We start from the raw sequence: 21,342 nt of genomic DNA on the forward strand, positions 1-21,342 counted from the left end.
CTTTATGACATTCTTATCGCCTAATATGGCATATGAATGGGGAATGCCAGCTTGGCACAATCCCTTTAATGCTTCTTCTTGGCCCTAAACTGATGTCTCTAAAATACTTTCCTTTCAGCCGTCTCTGCAGAATGTTCGGGGTCTCCAGAAGAACCACTACCCATTCCTCTTTCCCCAATCTTCCGTACAGGCAGTGACCCAGTCCTAAGATCCAAAACCCAACCTGTCCTCCCCCTGGACTATGGTGGAAACAATGCCTTGAGGGGATCGGACAGTCAGCTACACCCCAAGGCTCCCCCAAAACCCATAAGAGTGCCTTCTGTTCTTCTTCCTGATCCCCCTGAAGGATCAGAAACCTATTGTGAACTGGTTCCTCGTGCTCCTGTGACCAGCAGTAGATATGTGGACACTCTGAAAGCAGAGGAGAAATGGAGGAACCGCGCCCGGGCCACCGAGACAACTTTTGGTTTTCTGGATGCTGAAAAATCACCAGATACGATTCCATCTGGACTGGCTGGTTTCCGAGAACCCACTCCATCAGGGACGGATAGTTCAAAAATAGTCTACTCCGAGCTGGACAAATCCAAAGGGGTCAAAGCTGAGAAATCTAGAACGCTTCTTTTGGAATGTGTGGATCATTCCAGAACATCACATTGCAGCCCAGAAAATCCTAAAATATCCAATTTTCGAATGTTTAATTCCACGGTGAATCAACGTATAATAGAGATTCCCGAAGAAGAAGGGGATGGCTTTGTTCGACCACAAATACAAACCACCACCTCGTTCCAACCAAGAACCTTCCAGTCTATTCTACTATCTCTGGAGAATAAACCTTTAGAACCGAACGCCTTACGCAAACTCAAAGAGATCGTCAGCCAGAGAGACTGCAAAGAGAGCGCTCTTCATATCCTAAGAGAAGACTGCCAGGTAGGTAGACTCCAATCTTCGTTGGTAAACAACAATGTTGAGGGGCCCGATGGTCAAAACAAAGGCGTTTCAGTTCCTGGTTAAGCATCCCAAAAACACCAGTGCTGGTTAGAAATTTACTCAACTTTTTATTTGGGAAAGTGGGGGGGGGGGGGGGGGGAATGGGTGGTCTGCACAGAGTGGATACAAAGTGCCAGACCTTCTGATACATGTAGTGCACCATGCAGACTAGCAACCTTTTAATGACGTCATGATAGCTCAGCGCGCTGCTCTGCACCTTAAAAAGTGGAACAGATTGGTACCTTTTCATTTTAAAAAATTAGCTAATTTTAGAAATTTTTGGCAGTAACACTTCTCCCAAAGTTGGGGCGGGGCCGTGTCTACCATTGTGTATCATCCCCTCTTCTCACTTACCAGATGTTGACAGACTTCCATAAATAGGAGACCAATTGCTGTTGTGATGGATTCAGTATGTGGTTTACAAAAAGAATTTGAAGTTTGATTCCCCCGACCACAGAACAGTTTTTCCTTTTGCCTCAGTCCATTGTAGATGAGCTTTGGCCCAGAGAAGACGCCGGCGTTTCTGGATTGTGTTTATACACCTTTTTTTAAAAAACAATCCAGCCCCTAGAAGCTGTCATTTTGCTGCAAAACTAGACATGCAGTTTCATCTCAGGCAGATCTGTAGATGATGAGAGTTGTGGTGAGTAGATGGACGGTCTTGTCCTGTGAGGGACTAAAAAGGCTCTGAGGCTGTCTGTAGGGACCTCTTTTACTGCATGTGCAGAGCTTGTTGACCACTAGACTCCTCTGTCATGCAGAACCCTGTGACCAGCACCAGATATGAAGGCACTTTTCAGAGCCCCATGACTCCTTTCAAACTGGTAATTAGATCCCAGGTCATTGAACCCAGGACTAGATTTTAGCATGCCTCAAAGGGGGTGGGCCAAGATGTATAACTCCTCCCAGAATGCAGGGCCCGAGGCAAACAGCTTATCACCCTAGGGTCTTGCTCCTGGCACCTCTGGTAAGCAGCAGCTAGCTACACATTTCCCCATCTGTGGCTGTTACAGAGGAAATGTAGGTCAGGAAGGTGTAGTAGGTGTGAGGAGACTTATGCATGTTCTTCTGGGAAATTTATGCAAATAGCAAGATGGAACAATACCTCTAGAGCACCACCTATTGAAAGGTAGCATTCCTGCATGTCAGCGTCTGAACTTTTAAAGGCAGTCTGTCACCTAAATTTGGCCTATTACCTCAATATATTGTCACATACGCTCTGACATACGGAACCCGGTATTAGTTTTATCTTTGGCCAATGTGTCTCCTATGTGAAGATATCGGCCAATAAGTTTCTCCTCTACCTTATGCTAATGAGCTCCGGACCCTTCAATGGGTGGCCCATCAGATGGTCCGGGGCTCGTTAGAATATGGCACAGGAGAAACCTATTGGCCGATATCTTCGCATAGGAGACACATTGGCCAAAGATAAAGGTAATGTTGGATTCATTATGACGGCACATGTGGGACAGTTAGAGATGAGCGGTAAGGTCAGTTACTCGAGTGAGCCTCGCTCATCTCAAGTAACTGCCTTCTCCTCTGAGCATGCTCAGGGGGGCTGCGGGGGTTAGCGGGGGGGGGGGGGGAGAGATCTCTCTCCCTCTCTCCCCCCTGCTCCCCTCCGCTCTCCCTCGCTTCCCCCTAAGCATGCTCAGAGGAGAAGGCAGTTACTCAAGATGAGCGAGGCTCACTCGAGTAACTGACCTTACCGAGCGTGCTCACTCATCTCTAGTGACAGTATATTGGGGTAATAGGTCCAATTTAGGCAGCACTTTCTTTAGCATGAAATACCAGGACAAGGTCTGCCAGAATGGGGTCCGACCTCTGGAACACAAACTGATCCCAAGAACAGCCGTCCAGAGCATCCCTGAAGGAACAGACCGGCAGTTGTACACGCTTGCTGCGACTCCATTCATTTCACTGGGATTGCTGGAGGTAGCGGAGCGCTCGGACAAGACGAAAACCAGCAATCTCATTGAAAGGAATGGAGATACGGCGCACAAGTACTGCCACCCCTCCGTTTATTCACGGATGCACCGGACCGTCTCTCTTGGAATCAGTGGATTCCAGTATTTGAACCCTCACCGGTCAGCATGTTCTTTCTATCCTGTGGCTACAGAATAACTTATTTTGGTGGGACAACCCCTTTAACCAGTTAAGGATCAAGTGTGGTAAATAAACAGCCCTTGGTCCTGGGCTTTAGTCCCGCCGATAGCAAAAATATGGTGCAGGATTAAAGCCTCTGCTGCTGCAATGAAGTAGCAGGTTGGGTCCTCAGCTGTTAGACACAGCAGAGAACCCAGAGGAGAAGCAGTTTTTAACTCAGCCTCAGCCTTCTACTTATCCGGGTACATAGCGCTATGCGACCCGGCGATCACATGCCCACAGGCTCCACCTGTTACAAAAGAGCTGCAGGGTCCTAGCCGACCCTGATCAGCTCTGCCAGCGACTATTGTCACTACAGGGGGATGTTTCCCTTGTAACTGGGGCTCCTATGGATGCGTCTCCCATGGATGCCCCAGCTACAGGGGAAAAGTGTGAAATTAAAAAAATGAGAATGTGAATGACCCCCAGAGGTCTTATATGACATCATAAATGGTAAAAAAAAATGTTACAAAAATAAGTTTAAAAAAATTACAGAATAAAATTAAAAAAAAATATATATATAAATATAAAAAAGAAAATGACCCAAAGCCGACGCCAACCAAAACTGTTGCCATGTGCGCCCTGTAAACCAAAACCATACATATCATATATCAACAGTCCGAAATAAAATGAGGAACCCGATCCTAGACTTCATTTTAGTGTAAATATACAAATTTAAAAAAACAAATATATATGTTAAAAAAATCATTTTTTTTACATTTTTACCCCCAATAAAACTGAAAATCGGAAAAAAAATAAGTCCGTGAAAATTGAAACTAAAAAATAACCCTATGTCACAGAAAAAAAAAACGCAGCAAAAATCATTTTGGTGGCTGAAAGAAAAAAAAAATCGGGCAGTCAAATCCCTAAAAAGCATCTGGTCCTTGTAAGACTGAAACACCTTTGTTCTTAAGGGGTTAATGATGCTTGAGAAGGGATCTATAAGGTGGAGCGCTGCTTATTGTGATGTTACACTCCTTCTGACAGGAGATCCGTATCTGGGGCGTTACCAAAGAGCAGCAGAGGAGTATGGGGGCGCCCTCGGGGCTGGAGCTGATACTACTGCCCTACGGACAACAGCTCAGACGGGATCTGCTGGAGAGGTCAGTACCACATACTGTACAGAGTGTGTAAAACATGGCGGCTGACCACAAGGTCTGTGTGAGTTCACAGCTCAATATCATTCAATGGAGTTCAGCCGCAGTACCAGACACAACCCAGGGACAGGTGTGGTGCTGTTTTTCGAAAAAAGCAGCCATGCTTTATAATCTGGACGAGCCCTTTAAGGGCGCCCTCACACAAGCGTCGTTCGCTGCGTGCCACTCACAGCAAGTACTTAATGACATTGCGTAGCAGCTGCGCACCCCCAATCGCCAGGCACGTTCTTGGCGTATACACGCTGCCCATGGCAGAATTGTACAACACATTAAGCGCGCAAAACCTGCGCACGTAATACGCTGTCGCCACACGCTCGAGTGCAGGGGCCCGAAGGCTGAGGAAGTGACAGCTGGTAGTTTACAGACCAGGACAAGTGTCTCTGGTTCTTCAGCCGCCCTGCAGACTGTTGTAAGTGACTTGGCTGAGCAGCCGCGATTCTCCTGACCGGAGAGCTTATAAAACACTTCTGCGTGTAACCAGGGTGACAAACGCCCCGGGGCGAGATTAACCAGATTGTTTCCATAAGAGGTTTGGAATGCAGGTGCTTCACTTCCTCTCTGAGTATAACTTCACACGGGCGAGTGCGATATCTGTCCGTGACATCACAGTCGGCAACATGCGGTTTTCCCCCTGGATGTGAGGCACTTTTATATAAAAACCGCCTCGCATCACTTTGAGGAAGTGAGTGCAGCTCTGGAGTATAATACAGGATGTAACTCAGGATCAGTACAGGATAAGTAATGTATGTACACAGTGACTCCACCAGCAGAATAGTGAGTGCAGCTCTGGGGTATAATACAGGATGTATCTCAGGGGCAGTACCGGATAAGTAATGTATGTACACAGTGACTCCACCAGCAGAATAGTGAGTGCAGCTCTGGAGTATAATACAGGATGTAACTCCGGATCAGTACGGAATAAGTAATGTATGTACACAGTGACTCCACCAGCAGAATAGTGAGTGCAGCTCTGGAGGATAATACAGGATGTAACTCAGGATCAGTACAGGATAAGTAATGTATGTACACAGTGACTCCACCAGCAGAATAGTGAGTGCAGCTCTGGAGTATAATACAGGATGTAACTCCGGATCAGTACGGAATAAGTAATGTATGTACACAGTGACTCCACCAGCAGAATAGTGAGTGCAGCTCTGGAGGATAATACAGGATGTAACTCAGGATCAGTACAGGATAAGTAATGTATGTACACAGTGACTCCACCAGCAGAATAGTGAGTGCAGCTCTGGGGTATAATACAGGATGTAACTCAGGAGCAGTACAGGATAAGTAATGTATGTACACAGTGACTCCACCAGCAGAATAGTGAGTGCAGCTCTGGAGTATAATACAAGATGTAACTCAGGGTCAGTACAGGATAAGTAATGTATGTACACAGTGACTCCACCAGCAGAATAGTGAGTGCAGCTCTGAAGTATAATACAGGATGTAACTCAGGATCAGTACAAGATAAGTAATGTATGTACACAGTGACTCCACCAGCAGAATAGTGAGTGCAGCTCTGGAGGATAATACAGGATGTAACTCAGGATCAGTACAGGATAAGTAATGTATGTACACAGTGACTCCACCAGCAGAATAGTGAGTGTAGCTCTGAAGTATAATACAGGATGTAACTCAGGGTCAGTACAGGATAAGTAATGTATGTACACAGTGACTCCACCAGCAGAATAGTGAGTGCAGCTCTGCAGTATAATACAGGATGTAACTCAGGATTAGTACAGGATAAGTAATGTATGTACACAGTGACTCCACCAGCAGAATAGTGAGTGCAGCTCTGGAGTATAAAACGGGATGTAACTCCGGATCAGTACGGGATAAGTAATGTATGTACACAGTGACTCGACTACTCATGCAGATTCCTTCTATGTCATGGATATATAACGCTCTTCCTCCTTCTGCACAGACATCACCTGCTCTCTCTGGGCATCGCTGTGGACATATTGGGCTGCACTGGAACAGTCGCAGAGCGGGCGCACACCTTGCATCGGATCATCTGCTTGGCATCTGAGCTTAAAGACTTTGCAGGGGATCTCTTCGCATTTTCTGCTGTCATGAAAGCTTTGATGCTGCCGCAGGTGAGGACAGCTCGAAGCGGTCAGGAGTCTTAAAATATGCAAATTTCTTTAAAGACCTGCAGATTTTTGTGCATCAAAATATTAGTATCCATGTAATCAGAGGAGCAGATAAAGTGTGCAGCGTGCGGGCCTTAGCCTTATGTCACCGGTGTGACTGGTACATCCAGCGTCATTTGTGTCATTTTTGCTGGTTGAGACAGATTTTAAATCAAATCTATGTAAAATGGGTTTTTCCACAACTCAAAATTGCTTCGTGGCCACCCTGTACTTCCTGCATCCTGCTGACCAGGACATGTGACTACTGCAGCCAATCACTGGCCACGGCAGTTACCTTGTATAGCCACTGATTGGCTGCAGTAGTCACATGTCCTGGTCAGCTGCAAACAGGAAATACAGAGTGGCCATGAAGCAATTTTAAGTAGTGGCAAACCTCCTTTAAGAGGGAATGCTACAAATCCTCTGTGGTTTCACCAATGCTGATCTGTGCCATTGTGTTAACTTAAAATATTACAAAACACTACAATGCATAAACAGCTGTTAGGTGTCCTGTGTCATATGTATTATGTAGCATGCTTTACTAAATCCTAACTGTTTAGGCACTTGTTAAAACAAAATAGTTCTTTGCAGGTTACTCGTCTGGAACAAACATGGCAGGTGCTACGTCAGACCCACACCGACAGCGCCATCGCCTTTCACAAGCAGCTGAAACCAGCCCTGAGAGACCTGGATGAATGTAAACTAAACACCTAACTACTAGAATACTGCTCCAATGTACAAGAATATAACTACTATAATACTGCTCCCTATGTACAAGAATATAACTACTATAATACTGCCTCCTATGTACAAGAATATAACTACTATAATACTGCTCCTATGTACAAGAATATAACTACTATAATACTGCCTCCTATGTACAAGAATATAACTACTATAATACTGCTCCTATGTACAAGAATATAACTACTATAATACTGCCCCCTATGTACAAGAATATAACTACTATAATACTGCCCCCTATGTACAAGAATATAACTACTATAATACTGCCCCCTATGTACAAGAATATAACTACTATAATACTGCCCCCTATGTACAAGATTATAACTACTATAATACTGCCCCCTGTGTGCAAGAATATAACTACTATAATACTGCTCCTTATGTGCAAGAATATAACTACTATAATACTGCCCCTATGTACAAGAATATAAATACTATAATACTGCTCCTATGGACAAGAATATAACTACTATAATACTGCCCCCTATGTACAAGAATATAACTACTATAATACTGCCCCCTATGTACAAGAATATAACTACTATAATACTGCCCCCTACATACAAGAATATAACTACTATAATACTGTCCCCTATGTACAAGATTATAACTACTATAATACTGCCCCCTATGTACAAGAATATAACTACTATAATACTGCCCCTTATGTACAAGAATATAACTAGTATAATACTGCCCCCTATGTACAAGAATATAACTACTATAATACTGCCCCCTATGTACAACAATATAACTACTATAATACTGCTTCCTATGTACAAGAATATAACTACTATAATTCTGCCCCTATGTACAAGAATATAACTACTATAATACTGCCCACTATGAACAAGAATATAACTACTATAATACTGCCTCCTATGTACAAGAATATAACTAGTATAATACTGCCCCCTGTGTACAAGAATATAACTAGTATAATACTGCCCCCTATGTACAAGAATATAACTACTATAATACTGCCCCCTATGTACAAGAATATAACTACTATAATACTGCCCCCTATGTACAAGAATATAACTACTATAATACTGCCTCCTATGTACAAGAATATAACTAGTATAATACTGCCCCCTGTGTACAAGAATATAACTAGTATAATACTGCCCCCTATGTACAAGAATATAACTACTATAATACTGCCCCCTATGTACAAGAATATAACTACTATAATACTGCCCTCTATGTACAAGAATATAACTACTATAATACTGCCCCCTATGTACAAGAATATAACTACTATAATACTGCCCCCTATGTACAAGAATATAACTACTATAATACTGCCCCCTATGTACAAGAATATAACTACTATAATACTGCCCCCTATGTACAAGAATATAACTACTATAATACTGCCCCCTATGTACAAGAGTATAACTACTATAATACTGCCCCCTATGTACAAGAATATAACTACGATAATACTGCCCCCTGTGTACAAGAATATAACTACTATAATACTGCCCCCTATGTACAAGAATATAACTACTATAATACTGCCCCCTATGTACAAGAATATAACTACTATAATACAGCCCCCTATGTACAAGAATATAACTACTATAATACTGCCCCCTATGTACAAGAATATAACTACTATAATACTGCCCCCTATGTACAAGATTATAACTACTATAATACTGCTCCTTATGTGCAAGAATATAACTACTATAATACTGCCCCCTATGTACAAGAATATAACTACTATAATACTGCCCCCTATGTACAAGAATATAACTACTATAATACTGCCCCCTATGTACAAGAATATAACTACTATAATACTGCTCCTATGGACAAGAATATAACTACTATAATACTGCCCCCTATGTACAAGAATATAACTACTATAATACTGCCCGCTATGTACAAGAATATAACTACTATAATACTGCCCATGTACAAGAATATAACTACTATAATACTGCCCCCTACATACAAGAATATAACTACTATAATACTGTCCCCTATGTACAAGAATATAACTATATAATACTGCCCCCTATGTACAAGAATATAACAACTATAATACTGCCCCCTATGTACAAGATTATATCTACTATAATACTGCCCCCTATGTACAAGAATATAACTACTATAATACTGCCCCCTATGTACAAGAATATAACTACTATAATACTGCCCCCTATGTACAAGAATATAACTACTATAACACTGCCCCCAATGTACAAGAATATAACTACTATAATACTGCCCCCTATGTACAAGAATATAACTACTATAACACTGCCCCCAATGTACAAGAATATAACTACTATAATACTGCCCCTATGTACAAGAATATAACTACTATAATATTGCCCCCTATGTACAAGAATATAACTACTATAATACTGCCCCCTATGTACAAGAATACAACTACTATAATACTGCCCCCTATGTACAAGAATATAACTACTATAATACTGCCCCCTATGTACAAGAATATAACTACTATAATACTGCCTCCTATGTACAAGAATATAACTACTATAATACTGCCTCCTATGTACAAGAATACAACTACTATAATACTGCCCCCTATGTACAAGAATATAACTACTATAATACTGCCCCCTATGTACAAGAACATAACTACTATAATACTGCCCCCTATGTACAAGAATATAACTACTATAATACTGCCCCCTATGTACAAGATTATAACTACTATAATACTGCTCCTATGGACAAGAATATAACTACTATAATACTGCCCCCTATGTACAAGAATATAACTACTATAATACTGCCCGCTATGTACAAGAATATAACTACTATAATACTGCCCATGTACAAGAATATAACTACTATAATACTGCCCCCTACATACAAGAATATAACTACTATAATACTGTCCCCTATGTACAAGATTATATCTACTATAATACTGCCCCCTATGTACAAGAATATAACTACTATAATACTGCCTCCTATGTACAAGAATATAACTACTATAATACTGCCTCCTATGTACAAGAATACAACTACTATAATACTGCCCCCTATGTACAAGAATATAACTACTATAATACTGCCCCCTATGTACAAGAACATAACTACTATAATACTGCCCCCTATGTACAAGAATATAACTACTATAATACTGCCCCCTATGTACAAGAATATAACTACTATAATACTGCTCCTATGGACAAGAATATAACTACTATAATACTGCCCCCTATGTACAAGAATATAACTACTATAATACTGCCCGCTATGTACAAGAATATAACTACTATAATACTGCCCATGTACAAGAATATAACTACTATAATACTGCCCCCTACATACAAGAATATAACTACTATAATACTGTCCCCTATGTACAAGATTATATCTACTATAATACTGCCCCCTATGTACAAGAATATAACTACTATAATACTGCCCCCTATGTACAAGAATATAACTACTATAATACTGCCCCCTATGTACAAGAATATAACTACTATAACACTGCCCCCAATGTACAAGAATATAACTACTATAATACTGCCCCTATGTACAAGAATATAACTACTATAATATTGCCCCCTATGTACAAGAATATAACTACTATAATACTGCTCCCTATGTACATAAATATAACTACTATAATACTGCTCCCTATGTACAAGAATATAACTACTATAATACTGCCCCCTATGTACAAGAATACAACTACTATAATACTGCCCCCTATGTACAAGAATATAACTACTATAATACTGCCCCCTATGTACAAGAATATAACTACTATAATACTGCCTCCTATGTACAAGAATATAACTACTATAATACTGCCTCCTATGTACAAGAATACAACTACTATAATACTGCCCCCTATGTACAAGAATATAACTACTATAATACTGCCCCCTATGTACAAGAACATAACTACTATAATACTGCCCCCTATGTACAAGAATATAACTACTATAATACTGCCCCCTATGTACAAGATTATAACTACTATAATACTGCTCCTTATGTGCAAGAATATAACTACTATAATACTGCCCCTATGTACAAGAATATAACTACTATAATACTGCCCCCTATGTACAAGAATATAACTACTATAATACTGCCCCCTATGTACAAGAATATAACTACTATAATACTGCCCCCTATGTACAAGATTATAACTACTATAATACTGCCCCCTGTGTGCAAGAATATAACTACTATAATACTGCTCCTTATGTGCAAGAATATAACTACTATAATACTGCCCCTATGTACAAGAATATAAATACTATAATACTGCTCCTATGGACAAGAATATAACTACTATAATACTGCCCCCTATGTACAAGAATATAACTACTATAATACTGCCCCCTATGTACAAGAATATAACTACTATAATACTGCCCCCTACATACAAGAATATAACTACTATAATACTGTCCCCTATGTACAAGATTATAACTACTATAATACTGCCCCCTATGTACAAGAATATAACTACTATAATACTGCCCCTTATGTACAAGAATATAACTACTATAATACTGCCCCCTATGTACAAGAATATAACTAGTATAATACTGCCCCCTATGTACAAGAATATAACTACTATAATACTGCCCCCTATGTACAACAATATAACTACTATAATACTGCTTCCTATGTACAAGAATATAACTACTATAATTCTGCCCCTATGTACAAGAATATAACTACTATAATACTGCCCACTATGAACAAGAATATAACTACTATAATACTGCCTCCTATGTACAAGAATATAACTAGTATAATACTGCCCCCTGTGTACAAGAATATAACTAGTATAATACTGCCCCCTATGTACAAGAATATAACTACTATAATACTGCCCCCTATGTACAAGAATATAACTACTATAATACTGCCTCCTATGTACAAGAATATAACTAGTATAATACTGCCCCCTGTGTACAAGAATATAACTAGTATAATACTGCCCCCTATGTACAAGAATATAACTACTATAATACTGCCCCCTATGTACAAGAATATAACTACTATAATACTGCCCTCTATGTACAAGAATATAACTACTATAATACTGCCCCCTATGTACAAGAATATAACTACTATAATACTGCCCCCTATGTACAAGAATATAACTACTATAATACTGCCCCCTATGTACAAGAATATAACTACTATAATACTGCCCCCTATGTACAAGAATATAACTACTATAATACTGCTCCCTATGTACAAGAATATAACTACTATAATACTGCCCCTATGTACAAGAATATAACTACTATAATACTGCCCCCTATATACAAGAATATAACTACTATAATACTGCCTCCTATGTACAAGAATATAACTACTATAATACTGCCCCCTATGTACAAGAATATAACTACTATAATACTGCCCCCTATGTACAAGAATATAACTACTATAATACTGCTCCCTATGTACAAGAATATAACTACTATAATACTGCCCCTATGTACAAGAATATAACTACTATAATACTGCCCCCTATATACAAGAATATAACTACTATAATACTGCCTCCTATGTACAAGAATATAACTACTATAATACTGCCCCCTATGTACAAGAATATAACTACTATAATACTGCCCCCTATGTACAAGAATATAACTACTATAATACTGCTCCCTATGTACAAGAATATAACTACTATAATACTGCCCCCTATGTACAAGAATATAACTACTATAATACTGCCCCCTATGTACAAGAATATAACTACTATAATACTGCCCCCTATGTACAAGAATATAACTACTATAATACTGCCCCTATGTACAAGAATATAACTACTATAATACTGCCCCCTATATACAAGAATATAACTACTATAATACTGCCTCCTATGTACAAGAATATAACTACTATAATACTGCCCCCTATGTACAAGAATATAACTACTATAATACTGCCCCCTATGTACAAGATTATAACTACTATAATACTGCCCCCTGTGTGCAAGAATATAACTACTATAATACTGCTCCTTATGTGCAAGAATATAACTACTATAATACTGCCCCTATGTACAAGAATATAAATACTATAATACTGCTCCTATGGACAAGAATATAACTACTATAATACTGCCCCCTATGTACAAGAATATAACTACTATAATACTGCCCCCTATGTACAAGAATATAACTACTATAATACTGCCCCCTACATACAAGAATATAACTACTATAATACTGTCCCCTATGTACAAGATTATAACTACTATAATACTGCCCCCTATGTACAAGAATATAACTACTATAATACTGCCCCTTATGTACAAGAATATAACTACTATAATACTGCCCCCTATGTACAAGAATATAACTAGTATAATACTGCCCCCTATGTACAAGAATATAACTACTATAATACTGCCCCCTATGTACAACAATATAACTACTATAATACTGCTTCCTATGTACAAGAATATAACTACTATAATTCTGCCCCTATGTACAAGAATATAACTACTATAATACTGCCCACTATGAACAAGAATATAACTACTATAATACTGCCTCCTATGTACAAGAATATAACTAGTATAATACTGCCCCCTGTGTACAAGAATATAACTAGTATAATACTGCCCCCTATGTACAAGAATATAACTACTATAATACTGCCCCCTATGTACAAGAATATAACTACTATAATACTGCCTCCTATGTACAAGAATATAACTAGTATAATACTGCCCCCTGTGTACAAGAATATAACTAGTATAATACTGCCCCCTATGTACAAGAATATAACTACTATAATACTGCCCCCTATGTACAAGAATATAACTACTATAATACTGCCCTCTATGTACAAGAATATAACTACTATAATACTGCCCCCTATGTACAAGAATATAACTACTATAATACTGCCCCCTATGTACAAGAATATAACTACTATAATACTGCCCCCTATGTACAAGAATATAACTACTATAATACTGCCCCCTATGTACAAGAATATAACTACTATAATACTGCTCCCTATGTACAAGAATATAACTACTATAATACTGCCCCTATGTACAAGAATATAACTACTATAATACTGCCCCCTATATACAAGAATATAACTACTATAATACTGCCTCCTATGTACAAGAATATAACTACTATAATACTGCCCCCTATGTACAAGAATATAACTACTATAATACTGCCCCCTATGTACAAGAATATAACTACTATAATACTGCTCCCTATGTACAAGAATATAACTACTATAATACTGCCCCTATGTACAAGAATATAACTACTATAATACTGCCCCCTATATACAAGAATATAACTACTATAATACTGCCTCCTATGTACAAGAATATAACTACTATAATACTGCCCCCTATGTACAAGAATATAACTACTATAATACTGCCCCCTATGTACAAGAATATAACTACTATAATACTGCTCCCTATGTACAAGAATATAACTACTATAATACTGCCCCCTATGTACAAGAATATAACTACTATAATACTGCCCCCTATGTACAAGAATATAACTACTATAATACTGCCCCCTATGTACAAGAATATAACTACTATAATACTGCCCCTATGTACAAGAATATAACTACTATAATACTGCCCCCTATATACAAGAATATAACTACTATAATACTGCCTCCTATGTACAAGAATATAACTACTATAATACTGCCCCCTATGTACAAGAATATAACTACTATAATACTGCCTCTCGTATGTCTGCTGTATATGATGTTCTTCAGTGTAACTTTTATGTGACTTTTTCCTTCTTCTTATTGTGCATTGGATTACATGGTCTTCTGTACTTTGCCTCCTGCCCACCAGGCCTCTCGGTTCCGTCAGCCAATGACATTGTGGTTCCGCACATTTTGCCGGTAATCAAGGCATTGGAAGGAGAGGATGACTGGGCTGGTGCAGTGGAGGATAGCTGTGGACGTCTGCTTCGAGTGCTGCAAGCTGCCCGATCATATGCTGATAATGCAGGACTTTACAACAACAACGCCGAGTCCAAGTTGGAAGGTAAGAGACGGTGATGGAAGCCATTAGTGGGCTAAAAGTCTAATGCTGGATATCAGGTGATAGAAGGTACCAGTATACTGCCAAACCCCGCCCTTCCCTGTTGGACTCATCTGAAAACCCCTTTAAGGGCGCCCACCCACTGGCGATTTTTTTCGCTGCGAAATTCGCAGCATTTTTTTCTCTGCAGGGGTCTATGGGACTTGTAATGTTAAAATCGCGATTGCGCAAAATCACAATTTACCGCAAAATCGCGATTTTGCGCGATCGCGATTTTAACATTACAAGTCCCATAGACCCCTGCAGAGAAAAAAATGCTGCGAATTTCGCAGGGGAAAAAAATCGCCAGTGGGTGGGCGCCCTAAGGGTGCGGGCACAAGGTTTTAGATGACCCACTTGGATGGAAACCTGGGTTAAAGAGGATGTTGAAGTGATAAGCTATTAAGGTGCTCGTCTTCTTACAGGGTTCGTTCCTCAACCCGAACTGAGGGAAGCCTTCAAGACAGAGTTTTCCTTGAGGATGTTTTGGGGAAGTAAAGGAGCGACGGCGGAGCAAGCGGAAAGATATAAGAAGTTTGACCAAATTCTGAATGTTCTGTCCCAAAAGCTGGAACCTGAGACTCAACGGAATAGGTTGGCTAGCTCCATCCACTAGATGTACGTCACTGGGCATCTTGTCCTGTGCATGCCCACTACCGGGTCAACCACCGAGCGTGACCACCATAACTGAACATAGGACAGCAAGACCCGAGAACAAGGTGCTCGGTCCACTCAACCGAGGCCATCGAGGTCCAGTGAAGGGGGCCATAGGGTGAGAAGCCACTGTGAAGACTGTAAACACCCACCCCTAGACCTCCACCTACTGCACGTACCTACCACATCCAACCAACAAGACTGTTAGGGCATGATGGAAATGGCAGATTTTAACCCCTTCGTGACCTGCCTATTTTATGCCTAAAGTACTAGCGATTCTCATAGTGGCATTGCAAAAGCCACAACTCGTTGGCACAACTTTCGCATCTGATCAGCATCATCGCTGCGACACCAAGTTTATGGAGATTTTTTTAATTTTACTACTTTTGCACAATAAAAATACATTTTTTAAAGAAAACCAGCTGCCTTGGCATCGCAGCGTTCCAAGGGTGGATTCAGACGACCGTATATCGGCTCGGTTTTCACGCCGAGCCGATATACAGTGTCCTCATCTGCGGGGGGGGGGGGGGAGGAAGAGCCAGGAGCAGGAGCAGGAACTGAGCTCCCGCCCCCTCTCTGCCTCCTCTCCGCCCCTCTGCACTATTTGCAATGAAAGGAGGCGGGACAGGGGCGGGGCTAAATGCCACTAATTAGCCCCGCCCCATCCCACCTCTCCCCATTGCAAATAGTGCAGAGGGGCGGAGAGGAGGTAGAGAGGGAGCGGGAGCTCAGAGCACTGCTCCTGGCTCTTCCAGGCTCCCCCCCTGCAGAGAGAGACGACGTATATCGGCCGGGCGTGAAAACCCAGCCGATATACAGTCGTCTGAATCCAGCCTAAGGCTTCATGTCCACGGGCAAAAGAAGAATTAAAATCCGCAGCGGATTTTAACTCTTCTCCCGCACGCAGATCCGCACCCCATAGGGATGCATTGACCACCCGCGGGTAGATAAATATCCGCGGATGGTCAATAAAAGGGATTTTTTTTTTTAAATGGAGCATGAAAAAATCTGGACCATGCTCCATTTTCGTGCGGGTCTCCCGCGGGGACGGCTCCCGCGGGCTTCTATTGAAGCCTATGGAAGCCGTCCAGATCCGCGGGAGACCTAAAATAGGAATTTAAAAGAATTAACTCACCCGCAGCGGGCCGGGAAGGTCTTCTCTTCCTCACCGCCGGATCTTTCTTGCTTCAGCTCGGCGGATGTGCCCGGCAACGTGTCGGCAACGTGCCGCCGGCGTGACGAGTTCATCCGCCGGCCGAAAAAGAAGATCCGGCCGTGAGGAAGAGAAGACCTTCCCGGTCCGCTGCGGGTGAGTTAATTCTTTTAAATTCCTATTTTCAGCCCTCATGTCCGCGGGGCAGGAGGGACCCGCTGCAGATTCTCCATGTACAATCCGTAGCGGGCCTGATTTTCCCCGTGGACATGAGGCCTAAGACCCACAACAGTGTTATTTGTGCGGCCCCGGAGCTCTGTGAGGGCTTGTGTCTGCCAGATGAGTTGTAGTTTTATTGGTACCGGCTTGGGGGGACCTTTGGATCATCTTTTTATTACATTTTTGGGAGGCGAGAAAAAGAAAAATAGTAATTCTGGCGTTACTTTTTAAATTCTTTTCACGTCGTTCACCATGCGAGATCGATAAATAAAAGATTTTCATTTTCCGGGTCGTTATGGGCGCAGTAATACCCGTTATGTGCTACTTTTTAACTTTTTTTTCATAATATCAATTTAAAACAGGTTTTTGTGGGGAAAAAAATTTGTTTTTGTTTCGAAATTTAAAATTTATTGAACTTTTGTTGACACTATTTTTTAGCCCCTGAAGGAGAATTGAAGATGCGATTGTTTGATCACTGGATTAATACACTGCAGTACCTATGTAGCGCATTCTACTAAGCCTATGACAGCAGCCTATTAGACTCTGTGGGAGGTGGGATCTAATAGGCTGAGTTACATGGCAGACATGGAGGGTTTTGTCAGACTTATGGGAACCCACTGGTTACCTTGTGATCGCACTGCGGGTGCTGATGGGTGACAGAAAGTGCCCCTCCCCCTGTCATCTGCCTGCATGCTGCAGTTGCTATTGAATCTCACATAGAAGGGGTAAAAGTGCCAGGATTTGAGGTTTCTCTATCCCTGGCTGTTAGAGCAGGAGCCTGGCTGTCAGTAATCAGCCACTGCCTTTAAAAGATGCATGTGCAGGTGTAAAGTCCATCAGTGAGGTCAGTAAAAAGACGTATTGCGGTCATGAAGGGGTTAAACAGCTGCACGTTCAGGGCGACTGATTTTCTGCTGAAGCACAGTGGAAATGTTGAATGTCCATCCAAGACCGCCCACTACCAATGACTGTAACAGTTTTTCGTAAAAGTTGCATTTTGATGCAAGCCATTACATATTTCATGTTCTGGATGTAACAAATCGCACCCTACTGTGACACCACAGCAGTAAAAAGTATTCACACCCCCCCGGGGCAGAGAAAATGGGCAGCTTCTGCAGGCTCTCAAATTAAAGGGGTTCTGCCTCCGAGCTGGTGGGAAATCCTGCCTGTATTTACACTGCCGGCACGTATGGAGATACTTCTGGGCACATCTTGTCATTCTGCTTGTATTATGACAGCTGTTTATCCTACACAGTGAAATTCCATTAATCCGGCATCTGATATTCCAGCACTTGGTTACCAGATGATGATCTGATGTGTAAGATCACGGATCCTGGTGATGGCCGAAGACTCTGCGTTTCCATTTGGACTCCGATGACTACCTGAGAATACAGATTTGATAATCCAGCACATAGCAGGTGCAGGCGATGCCTGATTAAAGGAATTTTGCTGTCTGTGGTCGCTGAGCTTCCTCGTCTGTAACCACAGATCAGCACTTTATGTGGCGCCCAGTAACTCTCACAACGGCTTTCTCTTCTGTAGTTTTTTGTGTTTCTGCCATTTTTGATATATATTAAAGCTTATTTTTCCATAGCGCTGCTGGTTTTTCTTTAGTTTCACTGTGGAATCTGATGACAGAGCCTGGAATACAAACTGTAACTGTGTGCCCCATTCAGTCACAGCAAGCAGAGATCTTGAGAATAAGGAGGGATTGAAACAAAGTATATGAGAAAGATGTAGCACCTATCAGGATAGAACTGTTCGGCTTCTGCTAGACTGGAGCCGGCTTATACCCCCAAGCCACAGGATAAGGGTGGTCAGTGGCAGTCCACCAACTAGGACCCCCAGCAATCCCAAGAACTATGGGCGCTGCCACTAGATCATCTCAACGGGCCCATCGGGGATAGCCGGACACCTGAACGCAGATCCAGCAGTCCCATCTAATATAAATAAGCCTGCAGGCTTTTTCTTGCATCCACTTTGACCCCTTTGCGTGACTTTTGATGGATGACTTTGCTGTCATTAAATTCGTTAGATCCTGTTAGAGCCGGCCGTAAAAGCCTAAAGTTTGATGTGAGTGAGTGAGTGAGTGAGTGAGGTGTCGGGCAACTAAATGAGTGAGAGCCTTCACGGTCCCTAGCGGCTGAAGCGCAACAGCCGACCCCATTGAAAACATGTGAAGACTCCTGGATACGCAGCGTTATCATATGGAACCAGCCTTGTATCCCTGCAGGGCTGAAGGAATCCCCCAATGCGGCAGAGGATCACGACGTTCTCCCATTGTTTCCAATGGTGAGGGATAAAGAGAGAGGGGGAGTTAGAGACTCAGCTCTGCTACACGCAGGTATATACAGTGAGGTAAATGTACTCAGCTCTCTACTATCATCTATTATACCCAGAACTGTAACAAGGGGGCGCTCTAATAACTATGTATAGATATATCAGGGGTCAGTACAGAGATCTCTCCCATCATCTATTATACCCAGGACTGTAACAAGGGGGCGCTCTAATAACTATGTATAATATATCAGGGGTCAGTGCAGGGATCTCTCCCATCATCTATTATACCCAGGACTGTAACAAGGGGGCGCTCTAATAACTATGTATAGAAATATCAGGGGTCAGTACAGAGATCTCTCTCATCATCTATTATACCCAGGACTGTAACAAGGGGGCGCTCTAATAACTATGTATAGATATATCAGAGGTCAGTACAGAGATCTCTCCCATGTATTTATACCCAGGACTGTAATAAGGGGGCGCCCTGATAACTATGTATACATATATCAGGGGGTCAGTACAGAGATCTCTCCCATCATCTATTATACCCAGGACTATAACAGGGGGGGCGCTCTAATAACTATGTATAGATATATCAGGGGTCAGTACAGAGATCTCTCCCATCATCTATTATACCCAGGACTATAACAGGGGGGGCGCTCTAATAACTATGTATAGATATATCAGGGGTCAGTACAGAGATCTCTCCCATCATCTATTTATACCCAGGACTGTAACAAGGGGGCGCTCTAATAACTATATATACATATACCAGGGGTCAGTACAGAGATCTCTCCCATCATCTATTTATACCCAGGACTGTAACAAAGAGGCCCCCTAATAACTATGTATAGATATATCAGGGGTCAGTACAGAGATCTCTCCCATCATCTATTTATACCCAGGACTGTAACAAGGGGGCGCTCTAATAATTATGGATAGATATATCAGGGGCCTGTACGCATATATTGTATTTCAGCTGCACTTCAGTAGCGGTGAGCGATTCCAGCAATCTCAGTGGTTGTTGGGTACACCCCCCCCCCCCTTTGGAGATCTGCAGGAGTACTACTTCACGAGACCCGCGGGGGGTTAGGTTTAGGGTTAGTTACCGACCCTTCTACGGCCGTGCTGCTGCTTATTTAACGGGCCGCCCACTCGTGCACATCTCCAAAGGGGGGGGTGTACCCAACAACCAATCAGGTCGCTGGAATCGCTCACCGCTACTGAAGTGTGACTGAAATACAAAATATGCGGTCTGTACAGAGATCTCTCTCTTCATCTACCGTATTATATCCAGGACTGTAACAAGGGGGCGCTCTAATAATTATGTATAGATGTCTCAGGAGACAGTGCAGAGATCTCTCCATTCATCTATTTACGAAGGGGGCGCTCCAATTTGATGACCTACCCTGAGGATAGGCCATCAATAGTTTACAACTGTTTGTTGCTAGCCGTTTACGAGCCTCCGTGACCCTCAAGGCTCGCTCCCTCCATGTTTTTCGGTTTTGCACTGCTTCTCTCAGTTGTGCGATATCCATGCCAGTATCAGCTCTGACAATCAGCCATCTTTGGCGCCAGGTCTTCTTTTGCCACTGATCTGGCCAAGCATTATAGATTTTTCTAGCAACTAATTACATTACATGGCCAAAATCTGTGAGTCTGAGCCCAGCCACCTGTGTTTTTTTGTTTATTTTTATTTAAATCTCCCATGTTTCCCTATGTAGCCTTTTTTTTATAGCATCACACGAACTTGCCATTTTTGTGCACCGCGTTTTTAACATTAGAAACTCATTG

The 21,342-nt window shown here is 41.6% G+C and overlaps 1 protein-coding gene and 1 long non-coding RNA gene across 2 annotated transcripts in view; both read left to right on the forward strand.

The window, feature by feature from the left end:
* Positions 1–16,415, forward strand: part of LOC136588506 (breast cancer anti-estrogen resistance protein 3 homolog) — a 28,937-nt gene extending 12,522 nt beyond the window's left edge. Inside the window, exons 6-11 of the mRNA XM_066587772.1 lie at positions 119–927; positions 4,120–4,235; positions 6,217–6,388; positions 7,016–7,121; positions 15,012–15,206; positions 15,668–16,415. Of these exons, the coding sequence (XP_066443869.1) occupies positions 119–927; positions 4,120–4,235; positions 6,217–6,388; positions 7,016–7,121; positions 15,012–15,206; positions 15,668–15,858 (1,589 nt within the window). The 3' untranslated portion in view covers positions 15,859–16,415. The remainder of the gene's footprint in view (positions 1–118; positions 928–4,119; positions 4,236–6,216; positions 6,389–7,015; positions 7,122–15,011; positions 15,207–15,667) is intronic.
* Positions 16,416–16,607: 192 nt separating this feature from the next.
* On the forward strand, positions 16,608–18,861 carry LOC136587841 (uncharacterized). Its single transcript, XR_010787506.1, has 2 exons — positions 16,608–16,728; positions 17,324–18,861. It is a non-coding gene; the product is annotated as an uncharacterized lncRNA (long non-coding RNA).
* The last annotated feature ends 2,481 nt before the right edge of the window (positions 18,862–21,342 follow it).

Source organism: Eleutherodactylus coqui, chromosome 13, assembly GCF_035609145.1.
Source record: "Eleutherodactylus coqui strain aEleCoq1 chromosome 13, aEleCoq1.hap1, whole genome shotgun sequence".
Classification (NCBI taxonomy): Eukaryota; Metazoa; Chordata; class Amphibia; order Anura; family Eleutherodactylidae; genus Eleutherodactylus; species Eleutherodactylus coqui.